Source organism: Anabrus simplex, chromosome 2, assembly GCF_040414725.1.
Source record: "Anabrus simplex isolate iqAnaSimp1 chromosome 2, ASM4041472v1, whole genome shotgun sequence".
Lineage (NCBI taxonomy): Eukaryota > Metazoa > Arthropoda > Insecta > Orthoptera > Tettigoniidae > Anabrus > Anabrus simplex.
Genome location: NC_090266.1, coordinates 201,366,244 through 201,392,895, shown reverse-complemented (window position 1 = coordinate 201,392,895; position 26,652 = coordinate 201,366,244). Strand labels below are relative to the sequence as shown.

General features: G+C 37.7%; 1 protein-coding gene across 2 annotated transcripts in view; it reads right to left on the bottom strand.

Annotated features, from left to right (window-relative positions):
• The window catches only part of LOC136864008 (regulator of nonsense transcripts 2), a 514,509-nt gene that overhangs the window by 400,860 nt on the left and 86,997 nt on the right, over positions 1-26,652 (bottom strand). For both annotated transcript variants that reach the window (XM_067140503.2, XM_067140504.2), the window contains exon 4: positions 16,220-16,450. In XM_067140503.2, the coding sequence (XP_066996604.2) occupies positions 16,220-16,450 (231 nt within the window). The remainder of the gene's footprint in view (positions 1-16,219; positions 16,451-26,652) is intronic.

The following is a 26,652-nucleotide window of genomic DNA, read 5'->3' as shown; positions in this document are numbered from 1 at the left end:
TATTATTATTATTATTATTATTATTATTATTATTATTATTATTATTATGGAGCATTTTATTAAATTGCTCAATGCGCATAACGTCTGCAACACCTCACATGGGACATATTCAGGAACGAGAACAAACGAGCATCTTTTAACCGGGCGATTTGGTCGTACGGTTAGGGGCGCGCGGCTGTGAGCTTGCATCCGGGAGATAGTGGGTTCGAATCCCACTGTCGGCAGCCCTGAAGATGGTTTCCTGTGGTTTCCCATTTTCACACCAGGAAAATGCTGGGGCTGTACCTTAATTAAGGCCACGGCCGCTTCCTTCCAACTCCTAGGCCTTTCCACTGCCTTCGTGATGTCCAGGCCGTACTGTAACGAGCGCGGGAAAGCAATCAGTTGATCGTTAGGGGGGAAGTTTAGCACATGAGTTAGTAGAGTTAAACATAGATTTTCGCAGTTTTATTGAAATTTTTAAGGATGGCCGCGTGTTCACTCAGATATATGCGAGAGTGAGTCGTCATCGACTGCATTATTAAGTGGAAAGTCGTTAATTAGTGAAGAAAACTTAGTGTGAGTGTGTATTTATATGACGCTATAGGTTAAGAAGATCGTTCTTCAGTGTTTTAATTTTGTAGTTTATTTGTGTAGAGTTATATTTATAGTGTAAAATTAATTGAGTTAGTGCATTCTGTGTTTTATTATTAACCACGAATTGTATATACGGTACTTGAATTAAGATGATCAGTGAGGGAAATCAGCATGCCTAAGAGTTGCTGTGTGCCTGCCTGCAAAGCCAATTATAAACAAGGAGAGTACACTCCGGTATTAGCGTTTCCTTCTGATGAAGAACGAGTTAATTTATGGAAGAAGGGGAATTTAATAATTAATCACAACACAGTTGTGTGTATCAAGCACTTTCCTGAAAATCACATCCTGAGAGAAATAAGAGTGTCCCGTCCAGATGGTGAGTTAATTTCTTTTATTATGTCATAAACATGGGTAACATTAGGTAGGCCCTATATTTTTATGTAATCAGACCTACGGCTAATCTAAATTCGGTGTATTTGAAAATGCAAGTCTTATTTATGAGTATCACCGAGCTCGATAGCTGCAGTCGCTTAACTGCGGCCAGTATCCAGTATTCGGGAGGCAGTGTGTTCGAACCCTACTGTCGGCAGCCCTGAAGATGGTTTTCCGTGGTTTCCCATTTTCACGCCAGGCAAATTCTGGGGCTCTACCTTAATTAAGGCCACGGCCGCTTCCTTCCCATTCCTAGACCTGTCCTGTCCCATCGTCACCGTAAGACGTATCTGTGTCGGTGCGACAAAAAGCAAATAGCAAAATAATAATAATAATAATAATAATAATAATAATAAACACATAACGAAATTATTAGTATCAAACAGCAGTGTGATTTATGTAAATCTTATCTTCGGACAGATTCAGATCTTATTTATGAATTATCTCCAGAAGTAAGATATCTGAATTTCCTAAATCGAGGGGGCTTAAGGTATCCATCAGACATGTCAATAGGACTTGGAATTGAGGTGTACAAAGTATTTTGTGTGTTAGTGTCAGATACATAAGTTATAAGATGGTATTTCTAAATTCAGACAATCCTAAGTGTGTCACAACATCCTTGGCTTTGGAGTCAATGCAGTTGGCAGATTCCCTAATCATTTGTGACTGCGGGAAGAAATTGGAAGACCTGGCCGGACAGTGTATATATATTTGGGTGAATATATTTTTAAATAATTTTTCCAAAATTCACACCGACTTGTGTATTCAACAAAGTGCTTCAAAGAGAGCAGACCTACTCCATACTGGTGTAACTTCCTGTAAGAGGTCCAGGAAAGCTGCAGTGTTCATGGAGTGGAAACAGTGAGGTACAGAAATAATTCATATTTGTAATAAATAGTAATGGTAATTGGCTGCATGTTTTCTGTCAGTGTGTATGATGTGAATGTTCCAGTTGACCAGAAAATGGATAAAATCGCAAGAAAATGTCTCAAAGTGTTAGGCTGTACTCACGCAAACGAACGTATATACGCGAGAAATAGAACGTTACGGAGAAGGATATGCATTGTATGTCAGAATTAACAAATATTTGAGGATAGGTTTTGGTTTTATAAGGTGTTAACAGTTCTTTAAGTAATTTAAACGAGTGTGTTATTCAAGCGGAGCGTATGCGTATCGCCTTCAAGTCCCCCCCCCCCCAAAGCGTGACGTCATCAGAGGTACAGTACGGCCTGGACATTACGAAGGCAGTGGCCTTTCCTATCCCATCGTCGCCATAATACCTATCTGTGTCGGTGCGATGTAAAGTCACTAAAAAAAAAAAAAAAAAAAAAAAGCAACTTTTAGTACTGAAGATGAACTCCTCAGTTGGTTAATTAATGATTTCCTGTCATATATTAAGAAACTGAAAATGCATTCAGAGAAAGTAAAAAAGAATCATGAGAGAAATGTATCAGGCATAGATCTCGACTACCCAGTCCACTGTGGCCTGCGTAAAATACCTCATAAATATACATTTGCATTATGCATTGATGAGGAACCTAACGAGCTATGACATCGAGCTCTTCTTCAGCTACCTAAGACGCCATGCGGAATACAATAACATTATGGATCGTGTGGCAAAATAAAATAAAAAACAGACTGTAAAGGCTGTTTAGAACATATCTGTTCTCCAGCTACTCAAAGTCCAACATTGTGTCTTATTCGTTTTCAAGATCGAGGAGCCCTCATATACCGAAAATCGTCTGTGGCACTTCTGCAGTGAACGACGGAATTTGTCACTTCGGCTACGCAGTACTTGTCCCGAAGAGAGTTACTAAAAGGTGTACGTTTATTTTTTCGAAAGTCATGTTCAACAGTGAAATTAAGTGTGGAAAGTGTAAAGGCGAAAAACCACCTCTTTTTCTACTATGAAAATTTCTGAGACCTCTGTTAGACAACATTGCTTTGAGCCACTCAAGTAGAAGAGAGAAAGTTTTGAAACTTGATAAGAAGCCCCTCAGAAGGAAAGTTTTGAAACTTCAATGACATATTCAAGCCAATACTTATTTAGGATGTAATTTACTTATTGACATATACGGCCATGCGAATACAAGGGGGCAAGTCCGCGATCCTAGCGGCTGAATGGTGAACTAGGAAGCAACCCGTTTCCACGAGTGCATTTCAAGGCCTTGTATTATAGCGTAGGCAACGGTGTGAACGAACCACTGCCTGCTCGATCTGCATCCGATGGCTGCTTATACTGCCTGCTCATTACAACATTTTAACATGGCACTAAATGAAACACTCCGTTTACAAATACCCACAGCAGGTGGCAGCACTAACCGGCTCCAGACCTGTCGGAATGAAATAGCGGGAAATAGGATAGACTGTACTTGTTTTCAGTGAAAATGGTGTACTGCTGCGTGCCTTTCTGCAAATCAAAGAATGGGAAACCAGAATGCCGTGATATTTCATTCCATGATATACCTTCAAGTACACAATTGCGTCGAAAGTGGTTAAGTATTATATTAAGGGAAGGAAACAGCAAGGGAAGTAAATGGATTCCTGATTATTCCGTGGTTTGCAGTCTACATTTCGTAAATGACGATTTCAAAGTGACCAGCAAAACGCGAAAATTAAAAACAAGATCTGTACCCAGCCCTTTCCCTGATTATCCAGCTTATAAACAACCGCTAATTTCAGCGATGATTAAGAGAAGAGATTCAAGCACAGACACGTCTAACAAGAGCTCTTCAAACACCATTGCAGAAAATGGTAAGCGTAAGGTTTGAAGTATTACATACTAAGTAATATAATATCTGGGGACACTGTACTGTTAATGTGAAGGTACAAAACAGAATAATATGCTGTCATAGATTCCATTGTCCGCCTCTGTGGTGTAGTGGTTAGTGTGATTAGCTGCTAACGCCGGAGGCCCGGGTTCGATTCCCGACTCTGCTACGAAATTTGAAAAGTGGTACGAGGGCTGGAACGGGGTCCACTCAGCCTCGGGAGGTCAGTAGAGGTGGGTTCGATTCCCACCTCAGCCATCCTGGAAGTGGTTTTCCGTGGTTTCCCATTTCTCCTCCAGGCAAATGCCGGGAGCTTCCTTCACCCTTCCTTGTCTATCCCTTCCAAGGCCCCTGTTCAGCATAGCAGGTGAGGCCGCCTGGGCGAGGTACTGGTTATCCTCCCCAGTTTCATCCACCCGACCCAGAGTCTGAAGCTCCAGGACACTGCCCTTGAGGCGGTAGAGGTGGGATCCTTCGCTGAGTCCGAGGGAAAAGCCAACCCTGGAGGATAAGCAGATTACGATTCCATTACGAGTCTTTTGCTAGCAGTATAATATCGTGTCAATATACTGCTCTTTTTAGTACTATTATTATTTACGTAAGAAGGGCCTATTTAGTTAATTGGTTAATTCCAGTGGTTCGGGGGCTGGGGTGTGTATGGCATATTCAGCATTAGAAATCATCCTAGGTAGGGCTTTCATCTTCACATATATGCAAGTCGCCTAATAGGCCGTCTATTATTATTATTCCCTGAGTATGTACTTGATTTACTGGAAGATTTTCGTGAGCCCCCTGAGTCAGTGTGTGTCACTTCGGAAAATGCTTACCAGGGATTAGTGTGTGGTTATTTAGTGCGTGTAATCGAAGAAAAAACAGAATGCAGCACGTGCTTGAATAACGTTTCTACCTCATTTAATTCATCCCCATTGATAGCTGCGCTAGCCCTAGCAACGATTTATTGGCCTAATTATGAGGCTTCAGAAATTTGTTGAGGCGGCTCTACCGTACTGCAAGAAATCTGCAAGTCTGCTCCAGATTATAAAAAACTATGTTCTACCTTCTTTGTGCCAATGTAATTTTTTAAAGTGTTTTAGTAACAATAAGCACCAGGAACTTGTGTCAGAAACTGTGCTGGCCAAAGTCGTGAAACCTCTACTTAGTAATGTAGGGAAGTACCATACAGACAAAGTTTCCAGGTTTTCTTGTTCGTCGAAACCTCTTTCTCGAAAAGTGCTGAAGCTATAACTCTCTAGAGCACCACTTTATACGTAAAATTCTTTAATATTTCTCTTACTTTCAGATTTTAAATTTTGCTGGTATGCTTATCTAGTTGTATTCACGCGGTAAATGGGTACGTTTGGTGCTGCCATCTAGCGGCAGATTGTTTGTAAGGCGTGTTTCACGTTTGAGTATGGAATGAGCAGGCAGTTTAAGCAGCCATCGGATGCAGATCGAGCAGGCAGTGGAACGAACACGAACATAGCACTCGAGAACGAGAGATTTACAATCGATATACGCGTATATACAGGTTTCAATAAACATCGCACATTCGCGCACATTTCTCGCATTAATACACGTCGATATTTCGTTTGAAAGCGGCCAATGGGCGAAGGAATTCCGGCCACTGGCCTAAAAAAGCTGAAATGGCGGGATTTGAAAACAAATGTTTGAAGTTCACTAGAAAATAAGCTAAAATCGGGGGAAAAGATAGAATAATCGGGAGGCGGGAAAAACTGTCGAAAATCGGGAGTCTCCCGCCTAAATCGGGAAAGTTGGCAGGTATGCTATTGCCTTTTCAAGTACATTTTATGAGGTTGTGATGGAATACTATAAAATTTCACACTGTGGTTTGTAGTACAGTATATTATTATTATTATTGCTATCATTACGACGACTACATTAAAAGAATACAATGTATCTGTTATGATGAATGTGCTTTAAAAATGATGGCCTATTGCAGCTTACTTTGCAAATACAACATTGCTATAATAATTTGTTTCAAATTGTTAACCTATTTTTAAAATGGTTAAAATGCATTTTGTAAAGTGTTATTTTGTATTAATTAAAATGTATCAATCCCGAATTATTTCTTGCGATTTACTGCTAAGATACACCGTCTTTTCAAAACCATTTTGTGAGGTTGTGAAGGAAACCTCTGTATCACAGTATCTATTAATGCAGCCAACAATAAGCACATCATTCTGCCTGAATGTTGCGACATTAAAAAATAATCATTTGAAGACAGCATTGTAAAATAATTGAATAAGTGCATGTCAACATCTCCAGTTTATTATAGTCCAATCAATCAATCAATCAATACTTACTGATCTCCATTTAGGGCAGTCGCCCAGGTGGCAGATTCCCTATCTGTTGTTTTCCTAACCTTTTCTTGAATGATTTCAAAGAAATTGGAAATTTATTCAATATCTCCCTTGGTAAGTTATTCCAATCCATAACTCCCCTTAACACGTTGAGTGCCATGCGACCCCATTTGAGTACGTGAGAGTAGTCAAGTTTTTGATCTTCATGTCCCCATATGGGGTCGTACGTTCGTTCTAACTCGAGAACTGTGCAAACCCATTTGGGTGCGCAGTAGGTATGCGTTTCGAAGCTCTATAAAGTCTCTTCCTGCCATCTGCCGGTCGTCTATTTAAGTACGTGCATAGTCCACCTTCCATTCCTCAATTCCTGTTTTGGCATGACCCCATATGGGTACGTCAAAGTGCTTTGTAGGGTGACAAAGTCATTGTCTATCTCGCACACGGATTGTTTATGTAAGTGTGCAGAGCTGTGAGTTTCCTTTTCTTTTTTAAGTCGTTACGAGTAAATCGAACAGTAAAAGATTTAGTGCAGATAGTCTGGACGATATATCGAACAAGTCGGACAATGATGATGTAGACGAAGTATATAGTTACAGTGATTTTGAACCCAGTACAGAGCAAATAGCGATCTCGCACGTTCATCCACATTGATGTTACTGTCTTCAGCATATGTATCCCCACTGTAGTCCGGGTTTCTAAGCCAGCTGTTGCAAAAATTATGACCGTCTTCAATGATAAAGTCACTGGTTTCCCATGTTGCACAATCATCGCTGCTAGGTTCTCTTACTCAAATTAAAATTTATACAAACAAAATTATATACTTGTTCAGTATTACTTAACTACTAATTCTTCTTATATTATTATTCTGTTACATCCTAATTTACCAAATTCACATGATTTTCATTACTTTATATAACTACAGTATATTCTATACAAAAATTTCCTAACCTAAAATCGGAAGATCGTCATTTACAAACATTTCCTGACCTATAATCGGGGATCGTACATTTTTACGGCTCCAGTATGAACAAGCTAACACATCTCTCATAATCAACAGCATTTAACGCGTCCCTGCAAAGGAAAAGGTAAATATTACCGAGGTTCGTGTCAGTAACTACTGTATAAGTACGACCCCATATGGAAGCGCGTGTACGTGTACAGTTCGTAATGACCAATACGACCCCATATGGGGTCGCAATATTTTACCTAATACACATAATAATAATTTAACCTAATATACCATAAATACAGCCTCATTTCAGCGATCATTTGCTTGGTTAAGCCTGTGAACGTTTTGGCACCAGGGAGTAACTCGATGTTATTAGCTCACGGCACTAGACGGCAATCCTATGAAAATCGTCTGGCACTCAACGTGTTAATACAAACTAATATTTGCCAAAATTTGTCCTCTTGAATTCCAACTTTATCTTCATATTGCGATCTTTCCTATTTTAAAGACACCACTCAAACTTATTCATCTACTAATATCGTTCCACCCCATCTATCCCCTGAAGCTCGGAACATACCACTTACATCAAGAATATTACAGGAATTATTATTAAACCACCTATTCAATACATTCCACAATTTATGTGGTTAGATTTTTACATAGTACTACAGAGTTCTAAGGTACATGTTTCGCCCTTTGTTTAATGGGCATCATCAGCCTAAATCAATCTTAAAACAATTAGTTGTGGAGCCTATCTATACTTACAATGAGATATTAGACTATTAGTGTTGTAGCACTGTGGTGTCTTAAAACTAGCAATACATAACATCTAAAAACATAGACAGACACTGAATTTGTTTAAAAGTATTGATAAATAACAATCTAAAATTATCACGTAGTCAGTCTTAAAAACATGTGTGTCTGAAACTAAAATGGATCTTCTTCATTTCATAGACTATTGAACTCGTGTGGCCTTCAGTACTCGAAGTTCAAAATATCTGAGGGAACTTTTGACACGCAAGCAAACTACTCTTGTAAAGTGAGAGACCATGTCAGTTGTATTTACACATCATTATAAAATAGGAGTGGCTGTGCTGTGAGGTAATATCGCTAATGTTGTCAACAAGTCGTAAACTAAATGGAGCTTTCGTTGCCATAACTGAAAGTTATATGGTCGGATATTATTTGGAACTGCTGCTAAATTTTAAAGGTGATCAGCTGGACCCTAAGGACGAACTTGAGAATACACTGTCCCTTGCATAGTCATGTCAATTGTAACGGTTCAAATCCCGTTACAAGATGATATCTGTATTTTTATTATTGTATGATTTTATCTGTATTTTATTATTATTATTATTATTATTATTATTATTATTATTCTTATTATTATTATTATGTCAGTATTATTATTATTATTTTATCTGTGGTATTATTACTATTATTGTAATTATCCGTTTTATTCAATTCGATTTTGCAATTGCCTGTTGCTTGCAAGATTGTACTTAGATGTATGCATATATACGTATGTGTAGAATAACACTCAATACCTGTACAGTGAGAATTGTTGTATATATCAGAGATTGGATGTGACATCCTTGCATTGTGCAATATTGTTGGCGATTCTGCCAAGTCATCGTCACTCCATGGCTACGGCATCGTATTTATTTGGATATGCGCTCAGAGAGTCAGCCGCCCCCGGCGATTTCACCACTGTGTGTAATATTTGCCGCGTTGTGGGAGTATGTCATTGTTATTTCTGGAGATTACGTAGTTGTGTCAACCAACGTCTATATAAGGTGGGTGCATATTGTAGCGTCAGTCATTACTTATACGGATGCAGTACAGTGAAGAAGTCTACTAGATCAAGAAGCCTTAGTTGGTCAGTCAACAAGTGTGAACGAGAGATGGAGAAGACTCAGTGAGCCATTAATTATTGGTCATTGAGAGAGTGAGGACAAGGTTGGTCGCTCACTCAGTTGAAGACACGGACGCAAGGGCTTACCATGGAGTCAGAGAGGGCAACCCTGAACCTGCCAAGAGGTCATACCATATTGACTTACAAAGAAGTCAGATGATATGGAGAAGAAGCAGCCACAAGGATGTATCACCAAATTAGGCATGACACATCTACAGTAAACACCAGATCAAAGGAATACGTCGTAATTACACTCAAAGTGTTGAAGGTACAGTCAAGTGAATCAGTGAGGGAAACATTTCGTATAAATTGTTAAATGTCCGGTCAAGAAGAATTCAAATTCATGCCTAGTTTCTTTCAGTTGCAATGTCATAATTTCATATTCTCATCTGTTTTATCGCAACAAGACTCACTATTTTTTGATATATTATTTAAAGAATATATATTGTTCTATCAAACGAATTCATAGTTTCATTTCTTTGACAGTAAAATATCTTAACCTCAAAATTAATGGGGAAACCGAACGCCAATCTCCTTTTCCCAGAACTTATATGGTATGTTGTCAAAAGTAAGCTTATTACCCCACACCCTAGAGATAGTCAAGAGTCTCATTCTATTATTGCTGTACTGAGTGACAGCTGGCGCCCTTCAAATAACGTATGTGTAAGTAAGCAGGTAACAAGTAAGTGTGAGTACAAGGTCCGACGAGTGTGTATTTTACTTAATGAGTGTTAATTTTTATAATTTCCATATTAAATGTAGTTTTACATATGTTTGTAAATTTAGTCAGCTAGTAAGGAACAATTACACAATCACATGAGAGATTGTGAGTTATTCATTAGGGTGCAAGTTGGGTGCGTCTTATTGTTTCAGCACTGCAGAGTCTGTTTACATTTTTATTTATTGTTTTCCACCGACAGTTACTTCTTTTAAACTCCCCCAGGCCTGCTCTATCAGCTATATGGTACTGCCTAATAGTTCTACTTTTAAGACCTTACTTTCTATCACATTTACTTTTAACTACAAGAAAAACAGCTTCGTGATCACTAATACCATCTCAGTTTCTCTATAGAGCTCATCTGGTTTTACCAGCACCACGTCCAGTATATTCTTCCTTCTAGTGGGTTCCATCACTTTCTAGTGAGCTGTTGATGAAGATGTCTGTAAGTAGTTCTCGTGATTTCCATCCACAGTAACACACTGCTATACGCACCAAGCCTATAAGAAGCTTTTGAGTGAGTTAATTTAGAAGAATTTAGACCTCTCGACCCCATGCATGCTAACCCAAACTCTATCCACTGCACCACCTGTACGGCATGACTAGTATGTGCTGACATAGGTAGTTACGCTACATGTGGTTACAGTGTTGCCAGATTGTCACTCTCCAACGTCCTTTTTCTGCCGGATATACTCGCAGGACAAGTTTGGTGAGAGACATTTTTTTATTGCTGGCATGTGAGGAGTCGCGCTGCGACGCCCGAGTGCGTGAATTTCGCTTCACCCTGTATATTTTGTGAGTGCATTAGTTTAAAGATTAAGGTGTTGGGAAATAATGGTATAATGATTCCATGTAAATAGAGCCTGATTAATGCATGTCTTTGAAGCCTGTTGGTTGGATCAGGAATAGACTAGATTTTTAAAATGTAAATTAGTAGGAATTTTGTAGTATAAGGTCCATGGCTGAAGATTTGCTGTAAGGTGTACTATGAACGATGCTGGACCCCCCCATTTAGATAGAGCTTTCTGTAAGGAAGCACTTTCATATCTATTTCCTCTTCACCCCTGAACTTTAAAGAAGTATTTTTAAAAAATATGACAGGTCATTTATGTTTGAGAGAGTTGTTTTTCCTTGGACGTGCTCAGGTTATGAACAGTCTATATTTTTTGTGACTGTGTCAGCAGGAATTGGATAGCGAGGAAGTCCCTTTTAATGATATGATTATCACAGGTTGTGATTTGTTTATCTTGCCAAAGGTATTGACAGTGACATTTGTGCGAGATGGGATTTAAGAGATTATGTTCTCAATAGAATGAGACGTTTTAAGTATTGTATGGGGTTTTCATGCAGAGTTGATGTTTTAAAAGGGCTCTGTGAGGTGAAGGAACTGCGCCAGCAGTGCGAAGGGCAGATCATGTTTGTTATGTGTCAACCCTCAACAATCAGTGTTAATGAATGGCTTTCTTTAGGGGAGTGACGACTGAAGGGAGAGAAAGGAAACACATTTGACCAAGTCCGTATTTATATTTCCACAAGGGAGGTTTAAATCCTTTTAAGGTTTGTTTTAAATACCAGGAAATAGTTTGGCCGTAAGACTACGTAATTAATTAATGAACTAGGTGGTGGAACCCCTTTTCTGAAATAAAGTATTAAGGGTTTTCTTTTTCAGCAACCCGCCATAACGGCAGAAGATCCACAATTCGAATCCTGGTACAACCAATGTGAATTCACCTGGGTTTCCCCTTGACTAGGACAGAAATGTATACACAGCCAGTGGTTGATTTTGTATTGCTTAAATGTTTTGTTTATTATTTTGTCATGTGACGTTTTTTTCCTGGAGGGTCACGTACTCCAAAATATGGTTCTACAAAACATGTCGTACATAAACATATGTAATGAGTTTAAGTTATTCTTTTATTTGTAACCAAGGCCATTAAATATTAGTTTGCTCACATTGAGAGAATTTCATTTGCTGTAGCATAGAGCATCCTGAATTTTCCTCCACCCCCTTAAGCCTGTAAGCTAGATATAAGTTTCTAGACTTGAATAAACCCCCCTAAGAGTGCTGGTAATGAAGATCATGGGTGTAGAGAAGTGTGTGTTTGAATCCTGTAGGCATTTGGCATTGCCACATCTGCTGTCAAGGATACTTAGCTTTAGCTTTCGTGATGGCCAGAAAGGGTTCAGTATATATGTACGATATTGTTCACATTGCCCAAACTTGTCAATTATTAAGAGTTGGTGATATTAAGAACAAGTAATAAAAAATAATCATTGTAGTAGTATTCAACCATCACCTTATCTATATACCGTATACAAAATTACATGTCCTGACTGACTGACAGACACATTCATCATCGCCGAGCCAAAACTGCTGGACAGAAAGAAATGAAATTTTGAGGATACATTTATATTACAGTATAGGTGCTCACTAAGAGAGGATTTTTGGATATTCCAACAGTGATGGGGCGAAAAGGGGGACGAAATGTTTAAATTAGTATATCTCAAAAACTTGACAGATTAGAGATGTAAAAATAAAGAAACCTTTTTTTTTTTTTTTTTGGAAAATCCACTTAAGGAGGGTGAAAAGAAGTGAGAAATTGGGTGAAATTTTGAAATAAGTAAATCTACAGTATATCTCAAAAACTGAAGACGTTACAGAAGTGAAAACTGGTAAAGGCAATAGGCACCCACTAAGGAAGAGTTTCAAATAATTCCACCCCTAAGTAGACAAAACGGGGGGTAAAACCCTAAAAGCCAAAATATTCATTCCTCCGAAGCAGTTTACCAGAAAAACTTGAAATTGTACTCAATGATTCTTTATTTATGTACTAGATGCTAAATAGGACAAGTTTAGAAAAAAATTCATCCCTTAAGGGTAAAAAGGAGGTTAATACACAAAGATATTCCTTTCTCTGAAACCTTTTGACATACAAGGTTGACATTTAACATAATGGTCCCTCCTGCATGTCAGTGTTTTGATAAAATGTGATCTTAAAATAATCCACCCCTAAGGGCTTTTGACTGGGGGGGGGGGGAGGCTGCTGACAACATAAATACTCATATCTCTCCAACTTTTTAATATATGGGCTTAAAATTTTACATGGTGGTTGTCCTATATGTCTTAGATATTGAATAAGAAGTGGTCTTAAACAATACACCCCTAAGGTGGGTTGAATCGGGGTTGACATACGAGTTTAAAATATCACATGACGGATGCTCCTATATGTCTTCGATTTTAAACAAAACATACATACATACACACATACATATATACATACATACATACATACATACATACATACATACATTATCATTATAGACTGTTATGCCTTTCAGCGTTCAGTCTGCAAGCCTCTGAGAATTTACTAAACGTCGCCACAATCTACGATTTGCAACTAGTGTTGTGGCTTCATTTACTTCTATACCTTTTATCTTTAAATTGTTAGAAACGAAGTCTAACCATCGTCGTCTTGGTCTCCCTCTACTTCTCTTACCCTCCATAGCAGAGTCCATTAATCTCCTAGGTAACCTATACCCCTCCATTCGCCTCACATGACCCCACCACCGAAGCCGGTTTATGCGTACAGCTTCATCCATCAAGATCATTCTTAATGAGCCTTTATCTCCTAATTCCGAGTGCCCTCCTGCCATTGTTCCCACCTGTTTGTACAGCAATCATTCTTGCTACTTTCATGTCTGTTACTTCTAACTTATGAATAAGATATCCTGAGTCCACCCAGCTTTCGCTCCCGTAAAGCACAGTTGGTCTGAAAACAGACCGATATAAAGATAGTTTCATCTGGGAGCTCACTTCCTTCTTACAGAATACTGTTGATCACAACTGCGAGCTCACTGCATTAGCTTTACTACACCTTGATTCAATCTCACTTAATATATTACCATCCTGGGACAGCACACAACCTAAATACTTGAAATTATCGACCTGTTCTAGCTTTGTATCACCAATCTGACATTCAATTCTGTTGAATTTCTTACTTACTGACATCAATTTAGTCTTCGAGAGGCTAATTTTCATACCATACTCATTGCACCTATTTTCAAGTTCCAAGATATTAGACTGCAGGCTTTCGGCACAGTCTGCCATTAAGACCAAGTCGTCAGCATAGGCCAAACTGCTTACTACATTTCCACCTAACTGAATCCCTCCCTGCCATTTTATACCTTACAGCAGATGATCCATGTAAACTACGAACAGCAAAGGTGAAAGATTACAGCCTTCTCTAACCCCTGTAAGTACCCTGAACCAAGAACTCATTCTACCACCAATTCTCACTGAAGCCCAATTGTCAACATAAATGCCTTTGATTGATTTTAATAATCTACCTTTAATTCCATAGTCCCCCAGTATGGTGAACATCTTTTCCCTCGGTACCCTGTCATATGCTTTCTCTAGATCTACGAAACATAAACACAACTGAATATTCCTATCGTAGCATTTTTCAATTATCTGGCGCATACTGAAAATCTGATCCTGACAGCCCCTCTGTGGTCTGAAACCACACTGGTTTTCATCCAACTTCCTCTCAACGACTGATTGCACCCTCCCTTCCAAGATGCCAGTGAATACTTTGCCTGGTATACTAATCAATGAGATACCTCGATAGTTGCTGCAATCCTTCCTGTTCTCTTGCTTATAGATAGGTGCAATTACTGCTTTTGTCCAATCTGAAGGTTCCTTACCAACACTCACGCTAATTTTACTACTCTATGAAGCCATTTCATCCCTGCCTTCCCACTATACTTCACCATTTCAGGTCTAATTTCATCTATTCCTGCTGCCTTATGACAATGGAGTTTATTTACCATCCTTTCCACTTCCTGAAGCATAATTTCACCAACATAATTTTCCTTCTCCCCATGAGCTTGGCTGTTTGCAACACCACCAGGATGATTTCCTTTTACATTGAGAAGATGTTCAAAATATTCCCTCCACTTCTCCAGTGATTCCCTGGGATCTATTATGAGTTCACTTGAATTACTCAAAACACTGTTGATTTCCTTTCTTCCCTCCCTTCCTAAGATTCTTTTTTACTGTCCAGAAAGGTTTCCCTGCTGCTTGACCTAGCCTTTCCAGGTTATTACCAAAATCTTCCCACGACTTCTTTTTGGATTCAACAACTATTTGTTTCGCTCTGTTTCTTTCATCTACGTACAAATCCCTGTCTGCCTCGACCCTTGTTTGGAGCCATTTCTGATAAGCCTTCTTTTTACGTTTGCAGGCTGCTCTCTCTTCATCATTCCACCAAGATGTTCACCTTTTCCCATCTTTACACACAGTTGTTCCTAGGCATTCCCTTGCTGTTTCTACTACAGCATCCCTGTATGCCACCCATTCACTTTCTATATCCTGAACCTGCTTACTGTCTACTGTTCGAAACCTCTCACTAATCATATCCATGTACTTCTGTCTAATTTCCTCGTCCTGGAGATTTTCTACCCTTATTCGTTTGCAGATAGATTTTACTTTCTCTACCCTAGGCCTAGAGATACTTAGTTCACTACAGATCAGATAGTGGTCTGTATCATCGAAAAATCTGCGAAAAACTCGTACATTCCTAACAGATTTCCTGAATTCAAAGTCTGTTAAGATATAGACTATTATGGATCTGGTACCCCTAGCCTCCCATGTGTAGCGGTGAATAGCCTTATGCTTGAAGAATGTAATAATAATAATAATAATAATAATAATAATAATGATAATAATAATAATTTGAGCTCGATGTCTGCATTAGTTACCCATGAGTGAGATAACATTGTTTTCAAGTTATACCAGTTATCGCCCTTGCGTCAAGGAATGGCTTGACCGCCATCTTCATCACACACCACAGTGTACATGCAGCAAGCGGTAGTTATCAGAGATAAAAACATTCACCGTGCTGCCGTCTGTTGTCATTTTTGGGTACTGCTTGCAATAGATTGATCATTTGATCACTTACCCTACTATACATGCAATAACTCGATTTTGATCAAAATGTCACTTACCATAGTTTACTCCCGAGCCCTTCAATTATCTTCAGTCTTCCTTTCTTTGGTAGTAATTTCAGGTTGTACCGCTGATCACTTTAAAATATTTATTATCTATTGAAATATATAAAAATATATAACCTTAAACTCCTGGAATAATGGTCCTTTTAGTGAGATTCACCAACATCTTAGTTTTTCTTGTAGTTACATATAGGGAACAGAATATGTAATTACATATAATCCGGACTCTAAATATAACCTAACCCAAAGGCACTACAGCCCTGAAGGGCCTTGACCTACCAAGCAACTGCTGCTCAGGCCAAAGGCCTGCAGATTGCAAGGTGTCGTATGGTCAGCACTACGAATCCCCTCGGCCGTTATTCTTAGCTTTCTAGACCAGTCCCAAAGAATATGAAATAAGGAAGACTGTATACAGACTTATATCATGCATTTAGTTGAAAAATTCTCTTTGATTAGGATCTAAATATAAACAGCAGTATGACAGTTTTTGTCAACATTTATAAATAATATATATTCTGACACACATACCTTTTCATCCTTCTTGATGGTCAAAACCTTATGCCAATTATCAAGTAAGTATGTTGAGAATTCAGAATATGTTCCATGTAGAACATTACACAGTTGAACAGCTGGCCATACATCAACCATCTTCAACTTAGCTTCAACTATTGCAGCAGCAACTTCACTTACATATTTTGTCAAGTTGAGACATGCGAATTCCTTCAGTAGACTGTCAAGCTGATTTCCAGTAAATGTTTTCTAAAAATAAAATCATCAATAATAATAATAATAATAATAATAATAATAATACAGAGACTTTCTTTTATCTCTGCAGGGGATTGTTGCTCACCTGGTCGCCTGCCCTGGTTGCCTGCCTCCCGCGCTAAGCACTTTGCCGTAATGCGGGCAGTGTTTACGCGGCAATGAGGCCACAGAGTGTTTTTGTACAAGATTTCTTGTATTTTATAAAGGTATTATGTATATATACACACACTCACGTAATGAAGTTGGCATTGAAACAACACACTTAGCACAAAACACGAACACTTGACTACACTTGTGGCACCGAGAAGTGCATTATGGCAAAGTGCTTGGTGGGAGACAAATTCGCAGCGCTGGCGACCAGGGAAGTGACAATTATTTGCCTGCTATTAATTACAAACACAGCACATAAAATGTTCACCTGAAGGAAAAGCTTTTACAAGTAACATAGCAAAATCTCTCAAAAGTAAACATTTTTTTTTTTCCACATAAATTTATGTGCGACTTCCTGAAAGGGAAAAAACTTTTCATTTTATTTTGCAAAATAGAATTTGCCCCATCACTTGAATTCTGCCTTCATAATTTTCTAAAATTATTCATAAAAAGCTTCATTAGTGTGATTTGTGAATTCTTTTTGTGAATGGTAGCTATATAAAAACAGATGAACCTCAGTTATACATTTTCAAATGAGAAGACTTTAAAAAAAAAGAAAAAACACGCACAGTACTTGAGAGTACAATACTGTACTTATAGTACTTGCATGCAGGTATAAAGTACTGGTGCTTTACATTGGATTAAAAATTTGTTAAGCTTTCTTTGCTTCTTTGATTTTTCTACACAATCACATTATCTAGGGGAAGACCTAAAAATTTAATTCTTAAATATTTACATTATTAGTGGTCCTATCTCATTGGAAATTGGTATGCGAAGTCGGAGAATGAGCCACTACAATTTAGACTATAAATCATTTAATTTACCTTGAGTGAAATGGTATTTTAGTGGTGGGCCTAAAATTTCATTGTCAAATATTTATATTATTAGTGGTCGTATCGATAAATACTACATAACCAAAGTTATATAGAATTACATTTCTGACCATTTATGTCATACATTTTTATCGTACCAGCTGTGGTAACACAGATATTCATGAACTTGTCTTTTTGTTGCTAAGACCATATCAACGCCAAGTTACGAGAAAATGGGTTAACAGAATTTGATGAAAATCGGTATATAGAGTCGGAGAATAAGAAACTGCAGTCTAAGTTATAAACAATTTTATTCACCCTGGATGAAACTGTAGTTTAGGGGAAGATGCCTAAAATGTAATTTTTAAATACCTATGTTATTGGCCCTATCGAAAAGTACTACATAACAAAAGTTATAGAGAATACAATTTCCAATCATTTATGTTTTATTCGGTTTTAACGTACCGACTATGATAAGACTGGTATTTCAGAGTCAGAAGAAAACTGAATGTGAAGGCCTACAATATCGAAAGGGCATAACATTGATCAACAATAACATTACATTGACCATTGTTTGTTGTGATGTTCTTTGTCTCTTTTTCTGCCTCTCAACTCCGATAGATGGGATTACTGCTGCGTACCGAGTATAATAGCCTGACTGAATATTGGCGGGAAATAGCCGGGGAGTCAGAAAACTTTCTTCTTTAGCATGCCATTCCTTTGGTTGATACATCTATATATATAAAATATGAGTTTTGTCTGTACATTGCTCAGAATTTGAAAAGAATGGTATTTCTGTGTCGTCATGTCCACAGTAACAAGGAGATGCATTTTTTACTTTCCCATAATTTCTGTCTGTCTGTCTGTCTGTCTGTCTGTCTGTATGTATGTATGTATGCATACATACGCATCACGAGGAAACGGCTGAAGAGAATTTAATGAAAATCGGAATGTAAAGTTGGGTGATGAATCACTACGGTCTAGGCTATAAATTATTTTATTCACACTGAGTGAAATGGTAGTTTAGGGGAAGGCCTGAAATGTAATTCTCAAATAAGTCATTTATGTTATTAGTGGTCATATCGATAAATATTACATAACTAACATAACTTTTAGTTGTGTCGTAAGTTAGTAGTAGTAATGTAAGAAGTTATTAAGTTTCCGATCACTTATGTCTTATACATTGTTACCGTCCCGCATATAATCCCAGAGATATTCATGAATTTGGATTTTTGTTACTAAGTTCATATCAGCGCCGAGTCTCGAGAAAATTGGTAAACAGAATTTAGTGAAAATAGGTATGTAAAATCTGAGAAAAATGTACTACAGTCTATGATATAAATAATTTTGTAAGATGCCCTAACATCACAGAGTCGAAAGAAAACTAATGTGAAGGCCTGCAATATAGAAAGCTCATAAACTTTATCAACAATAACATTAGATTGACCATTGTTTGTTGTGATGTGCTTTTTGTCTCCTGTTTCCACTCATCCCCGATAGATAGGTTTACTGCAGCGTACCGAGTTTTTTTTAAAATTTGCTTTACGTCGCACCGACACAGGTAGGTCTTATGGCGACGATGGGATAGGAAAGGAATAGGGTTGTGAAGGAAGCGGCCTAGGCTTTAATTAATGTACAGTCTGGTGTGATTGGTGTGAAAATGGGAAACCACGGAATACCATCTTCAGGGATGCCGACAGTGGGGTTTGAATCCACTATCTCCCGAATGCAAGCTCACAGCTGCGCGCCTCTACCCACACGGCCAACTCGCCTGGTCGTACCGAGTGTAACAGCCTGCCTGTATATTGGCGGGAAGTACCTGGGGAGTCAGATAACTTTCTTCTTTAGCATGCCATTCCTCTGGTTCATCCCTACTCTGAGGCACTGATTGGAATGAGTAGTGTGCATATTTAACAGAATAATGACAGAGGTGTGTTCACGGCAGTGTGCGACCTGATTATTCCAGCTCTGGAAATTTGGACTGTTAGATCGGCACCGCAGTACTGTTCGTTGAAAGTGAGAAAGTGTGCAGTTTTTCATTTGATCAAGTATTTTATAACATTCTTTCAATTGCTACATTCCTACTAACGTTTTCTGTTATGACCTATGTTGAATTCAGTTAGGAAAACCACCAAGTCAGACTTTCTGAGAATCCCGTAGCGAAGCATGGGTACATCGGCTAGTGTTCTATAAGATTCTTCCTGATAATTTTTATTGTTTCATCCACTGGAATATTTGTATACATGTCCTTGATATCAAAGGAACATGTTACTTGATGTGGTGTTAATTTAAAGTTTTTGAGTACTTTGCAAAAATCTACTGAATTTTTTATTGGTGTCTTGTTGTGAAAAACATAATGTTTGGTTAGGAATGTGTGTACGTATTGTGATGTTTTATAAGTAGGACTGTTGCGGAAGTTTATTACTGGTCTTATGGGAATTCCTTCTTTATGTAACTTGGGTAAGGCTCTTGCTGTTGAAAGGCCGGGATTCATGTTTATCAGTTTTTGGACGTCTTGTTCACTTAAAATAAAGGTTGCGTTTCTTAATAGTGTTTTTAACTCTTTCTGAGTTTTAGTTTTAGGGTCTCGATCTATTTCCGAAAAAGTGCTATTGCTGAAAAAAGTTTGTTTTTTTGATGTATTCCTCCTTATCTAAAACCACTATTGTCCCTCCCTTGTCGGCTTTGGTAATTACTATTTCCTCCTGTTTTATTTTATGTGATAAACTTGAAGTAGGTTTATTTCTGTTATGGGAAACTTTTAAGCCTTTTACTAGGTTCGGAATTTTCTTTTTTACCTCGTGTCTGACGTCATTCTGAACTTCGTTAGGGAGTTTTTGTATAGCCGTTTCTACTTCTACAATGGTAGTTATTAGCTCTTTTTCTTTGTTCTTACCTATCCAATTGAAATTAGGGCCTTGACTTAGGGTTTTCATTTCCTCCTCAGTGAGATTAACCTTAGAAATGTTCTTAACGGGTAAGGGGTATTCCTCAAATTCAGTTTCTGAATTTGAAGAGTAAGCCTTGCAATTTTAATTTTTTGTCTTGGCATTTTTTAATGATGTTAATTTGTTATTAAGGGTTTCCTGTTTTTTACTTAAAATGATGTTAATTTTTTCATGGGTGTATCTTTGAAATGAATCCCACTCTAAGGGTAACAGTAGTGTTGGACTTTGGAGATGTGACAAATACATTTTACCATTGAGAAATGCTTTCTTTCTATAAAGGTATTTTATTTCATTTTTTAGCCATATTTGATTGACTCTTTTTTGTGTTTCAAAGTGGTGCCTGGAGGGCCCTACTTATAAAACATCGCAATACGTACATACATTCCTAACCAAACATTATGTTTTTACAACAAGACACCAATAAAAAATTCGGTAGATTTTTGCAAAGTACTCAAAAACTTTAAATTAACACCACATCAAGTAACATGTTCCTTTGATATCAAGGACATGTATATAAATATTCCAGTGGACGAAACAATAAAAATTATCAGGACGAATCTTATAGAACATAAACAACTCGGCATACCAGAAGAAGAAGATTTCATTAATATACTCAAATTCGTTACGAAACACAATTACTTCACTTTCAATAAGAAAATACATAGACAAGAAGGCCTCCCAATGGGTGCTCACGCTTCGGGCATTTTAGCCAATATCTATCTTGATTACCTCGAACATACCAAAATAATAGGACAAATAGAAGGTCTCAATTTATGGATATGCTTTGTAGACGACACTTTTGCCGTAATAGATCGAAGAGAGAATAACAGTGACGATATCCTCAATAAATTAAATACACTTGATTCTAGAATAAAGTTTACTGTAGAAAAAGAAAAAGAAAGCTCCATAAATTTTTTTTGACATAAATATAACACGGAAAAAGGAAGAGTTTGTCTTCAAGATACACAGAAAACCCACTTTTACTCCCATTATAATAAAGAACAACTCATTGCACCCGGAATTGCAAAAAAGGTCAGCTTATTACAGTTACATATATAGAGCGTTTAATATACCCCTTACACACACAGAAAGAGAAAAAGAACTGCTCTTCATTCACAAACAAGACCAATACAACGGTTTTGAACTAAAAATAATAAACAAAATAATTGGTAAATTCAAACAGAAATTACAAACTAATCTAACACCCGAAACAAAAAAGAAGGACAAATATGCCAAGTTCATGTTCAATAACCCTAAATTATACACAGTAACCAATTTGTTTAAAAAATATAATTATAAGATCGCATATTCAACCAGCAACAACACAAAGCATAAATTATTTAATTACAATAGTGTTAATTCCCTAGGAAAAAACAAACATTCTGAATCAGGAGCTTACAAATTGATGTGTCATCAATGTAAAAAAAAGTTATGTCGGACAAACAGGGCGCAGTTTTACTGTAAGATACCACAAGCATGTCAATGCTGAAAGACATAAAAAAATTTCCGCGATGGGCCAACACATGAGTTCAACCAGACATCAATTCACAACCATAGGACAGGATTTAACTATATTATATAAAATAAACAAAGGAGCTCTCTGAAATACATTAGAAAATTTATATATTTATTTAGAACAAAAAAAGCACTCAGGACAATAACCTGAATGAAACAATTGAAATAGAAACCCTATATTTGAAGGAACATTATCAAGTCTTGAAATTTTAGGCAAAAGACACAATACAAACAGTAAAAGGATAAATAAGACCGAGCATCCACCATTTTGTACATCCCCTCTCCCCACCCCTTCTAAAGTTGAAGCAGTGACAGTAAGCGACACGCCCCCTCCCCTCTCCGCAGCCTTGCCTCCCCGAAAGGAGGAGCTAACAACGGAACACACACACCATTACTATACTAGACGTAAAGCAGCATCAAACGTTCCTCCAAGGTCACAGTAGAATTGGAGTCCAACAATAGCAAGGTAAAGAACTTTTTTATACATTTAGTTATTACGTAAAGACACATGTTTTCAAACAAATTCCCATTTCCTTATTTTATTTCATTTCAGAAATTAAGACGAAGCTCCCTTCCCAAAAATTGATCAGCAATCAGCTTCAAAGTTCCACATTAGACTCAATCAAAGGCACTTTAAGCAAACTCATAATATATAACTACTTACCTGGAAGGAACGGAAGAAAAAACATTCAACAATTTGAACAGTGTCACGAAGACAAATATTTTTAAAACTTTTTAACCGCAAACAAACAGACATTGTTAAATGTAACAAAATGAAATTTTTTTTAACAACTATTCAAATGAATAGACATAGTTTTTAAGCTGACCAACTATGTAATCATCCGTTCTCACATCATTAACACACTAACCCCTACATTGTTTTAATATCATTTAATTTAATTGGTATTTTAGTAGTTTTTAAGAGAATCAATGTACCTGCAAATTAACGTGTTTAAAATCTTAGCAATTCACCTATAATAATTTCGTGTGGCTGTTTCTAGCCGAGTGCAGCTCTTGTAAGGCAGACCCACCGATGAGGGTGGGCGGCATCTGCCGTGTGTAGGAAACTGCGTCTTATTGTGGTGGAGGATAGTGTTGTGTGTGGTGTGCGAGTTGCAGGGATGTTGGGGACAGCACAAACACCCAGCCCCCGGGCCATTGGAATTAACCAATGAAGGTTAAAATCCCCGATCCGGCCGGGAATCGAACCCGGGACCCTCTGAACCGAAGGCCAGTACGCTGACCATTCAGCCAACGAGTCGGACAGCAATTCACCTAAGCTTTAATAACAGCTGAGGATGTACTTAAGTAGGAACGAAACATGTACCGTTGACAAATAAAAATTTGCTACAAGGCAAATAAAAAAGTATCAAAACGGTGGAAGAATTTTAATATTGTAAATCTCAGTGGTTCTATTGTTAGTTTTAAATAAAATACTTACATTGTTTTTCCGGAAAAGGTTGGTGATTTTATGGACATCGTTATTGTAAGTGAAGGTGGTTGAAATAGGAGTTTTTTCTTTTTCTTTTATGAGTTTGGTTTTAGGCCTGTACCTACATTTGTTTATTATTTGTTCTATAAACGGCCTGTTGAACCCATTGAATTCGGCAATTGCTCTTATGGTATTAAGTTCGTTATTAAGATCTTTCTTTGCCATGGGTATGCATTATGGGATGTATGGAATCTTTGTGGATAGTGTTAGCAGTTTGTGTAGGTTTCCTGTATATTTTGTAAGGCAGGCCAGATGTATTTCTAATAATGGTTATATCTAGAAAATTAACTGCTTTATTGATTTCTGACTCTAGTGTGAATTTAATGTATGGGTCAATACTATTCAAGTCTTTAAGAGTGGAGTCCGCGTTCTTGATTAATTCATCCATAATGACAAATGTGTCGTCCACATATCTGGCCCATATGAGAATATTTGGAAAGTTGTTATTATTGATTTTTGTATGTTCTAAGTTATCTAAATAGATATTAGCCAAAATTCCTGATGAAGATGATTCCATCGCCAGTCCATTCTGTTGATATATAATTTTATCGAAAACAAAGAAGTTATTATTGATGACCAGTTTTAGAAGCTGAATAAAATCTTGTATTTCTAGTTTACTAAGAGAACTAGGTTTACTTAAACTATTTTCAATGATTTTTGGAAGTTTAGAAATTGGTTTGCTCGGATACATATTTTCTATATCAAAGGAATGGAGGGAGTGGTTATAGAACAAATAATAAACAAATATAGGTACCGGCCTAAAACCCAACTCATAAAAGGAAAAGAAAAAACCTCCTATTTCAACCACCTTCACTTACAATAACGACGTCCATAAAATCACCAACCTTTTCCAGAAAAACAATGTAAGTATTTTATTTAAATCTAACAATAGAACCTCCAAAATTTTACACAACTCTGCATCAACAATACCCCCAGTATCTACTACAAATCTGGAATATATAGACTAACATGTAATGAATGCAGCAGCTCTTACATAGGTCAAACAGGACGCAACTTTATGATTAGATATTCAGAACACGTCAACGCGATGAGACACAATAAGTTCTCCGCCATGGGTATACACATGCACGACACTAATCACAAATTTACTGACATTGAACAATATATGGAAGTTCTTCAAACAGCAAACAAGGGACCCATAATGAATATTATTGAAAGTTGTTACATCAACTGCGATCAATACTTCAACCCCAATTATAATTTAAATGAAATTTACGAGAAACCCAATATCCTTTTCGATCTTTTAATCGATTGGCTTAAAAATACCAAACTATCGAAAAACAGTTTGGTTTTCGAAGTAACCCGGAATACACACTCCCGTCAATTACCCCCACTACCCCATCCTTCCGCCCCACCTTAGTTCCATTCCCCTGCAAGTGCTATGCCTCCTTCCTTCCCCTCGCCTCCTTTACCGCTGCCCACACACTTCATCCGGCTCTGTCTGTGTAACAACACGTTTAACATGCTGCTCAAGGTGAGTCAATCATCATTCAATGACCCTAATGTTTCTAGTAATTTCCATACATTGCTTCCAACGTCTAACTTGGCTATTTTCTCCTTCAGGTTTAAATTGAAGTGGGAATTCATCTTTATTTATATCACGATCTTACGTGATGAATGTAAACTTCTCTGGAACCACCTAATATCAAAGGAATAAATGTCACTCACATAGATAGCATACAATAGCATAAATTCACTTATCCCGGATGTACACAGACTGAACTATGTAACGAACAGCCGGAATTTTAAGAATTTTATATCACAGCAATCAATTGTATCATAATTTTAACTCATCTCATGTATCACTGCAGTAATTGTATTTTATAATGTTAAAATGTGTTTTAGATGTTTTAGGAATATATATATATATATATTGTTTAATTTGTACTTAAGGCTGATGATGGCACATAGATGACAAAACTAGTACCATTTGACATGTGATTAAATCACAATAAAATGTCATTGTATTGAATAGGTGGACCTTGAAAGAATTTAATTTTACTGTAATCCTTGACCATCTCCTAAACAAATTTTCCTCCATGTATACTCCTGAACAAAATGTTTGTGTTGATGAATCCCTTCTCCTCTGGAGAGGAGGACTAAGCTGGGTACAATTCATACCCTCAAAACGCAGCAGATTTGGCATGAAACTCTACAAATTGTGTGAGTGTAGTTCTGGATATGTTTGTAAATTTGCTGTGCATACTGGTAATGGTACTCTATATCAGGGCCTCTCAGGGTGCATGCGCCGTGCAGTGCACGGGCGCAAGGTGCAGGAGACGACTTCACTAGCTTGACCAGAGTGCAAACTCCCACTCCACTTTCCCTACACCTGTCTCACCCGTTCGGCCTGTCTTCGCCTTCTCCACCTTCCCCGCTGATCCTCCCCTCACTGCGAAATGTTTATGTGCGGTGAGCGGGGACACTGTTGTATGGGACAACGTTACCGGTGTTAAAACACTCTTCTTTCAATTTGGTTTGAGCAGACAATTTATCTTCTCTAGCTCTTCTTTTCCTTTATCTCTGCAATGATACCAGTTATGCCTGCAACAAGGGACCGGCTGACAGCAATTTGAGAGCCTTCTTTAAATTATAATGAGAAATAGGCCTACTCGCACATAATCTAGTTTTCATACAAGTCAAAGCAGGAAAAAATACCCTTCACATATGCATGTGGAACCAAACATAGAAATAATCTTAGCTGCTTCTCGATGCAGCTTAGGAAAATCTTCCTTCGAAAAATTCTCGTAGAATATGAGCAAAGCCTTAGTATTGGAAAATAGATCTTTTTGATTAACTTATCACATAATTATTGTCCCATGGATTAAGCACTTGGCTTTATCGTCACGACTGACAAAGAAATACGAAAGTTCCCAGTTCGACTGAAATGGACTTTCGGAAGTCTTTGCTTTCTTTGAAACAGGTTGCTCCATTATTATGTTGTTGTCTTGCGCTTATCTATTTCACTGATAAACAAGCCGTCTATCACCGAACGCTTCGTCGCTCTCAGCGCACTACACCATCTGAGTCAAGCTGGAACGATGCACAGTGCATGGAGTCTCTGCGCCTCGATATGCACGCGTGAGATTTTGAGCGTTTGAGAGGCCCTGCTCTATATGGTCAGAACCATCCAGGAGAGAGTACAACTGCAAGAATAGTTCTTGAACTCAGTGGTGAGTTACTAGACAAGGGATATTGTTTGTACCTTGATAACTGGTATACTAGCCCGACACTGGTAGATAAGCTCTGTGGAAGGAA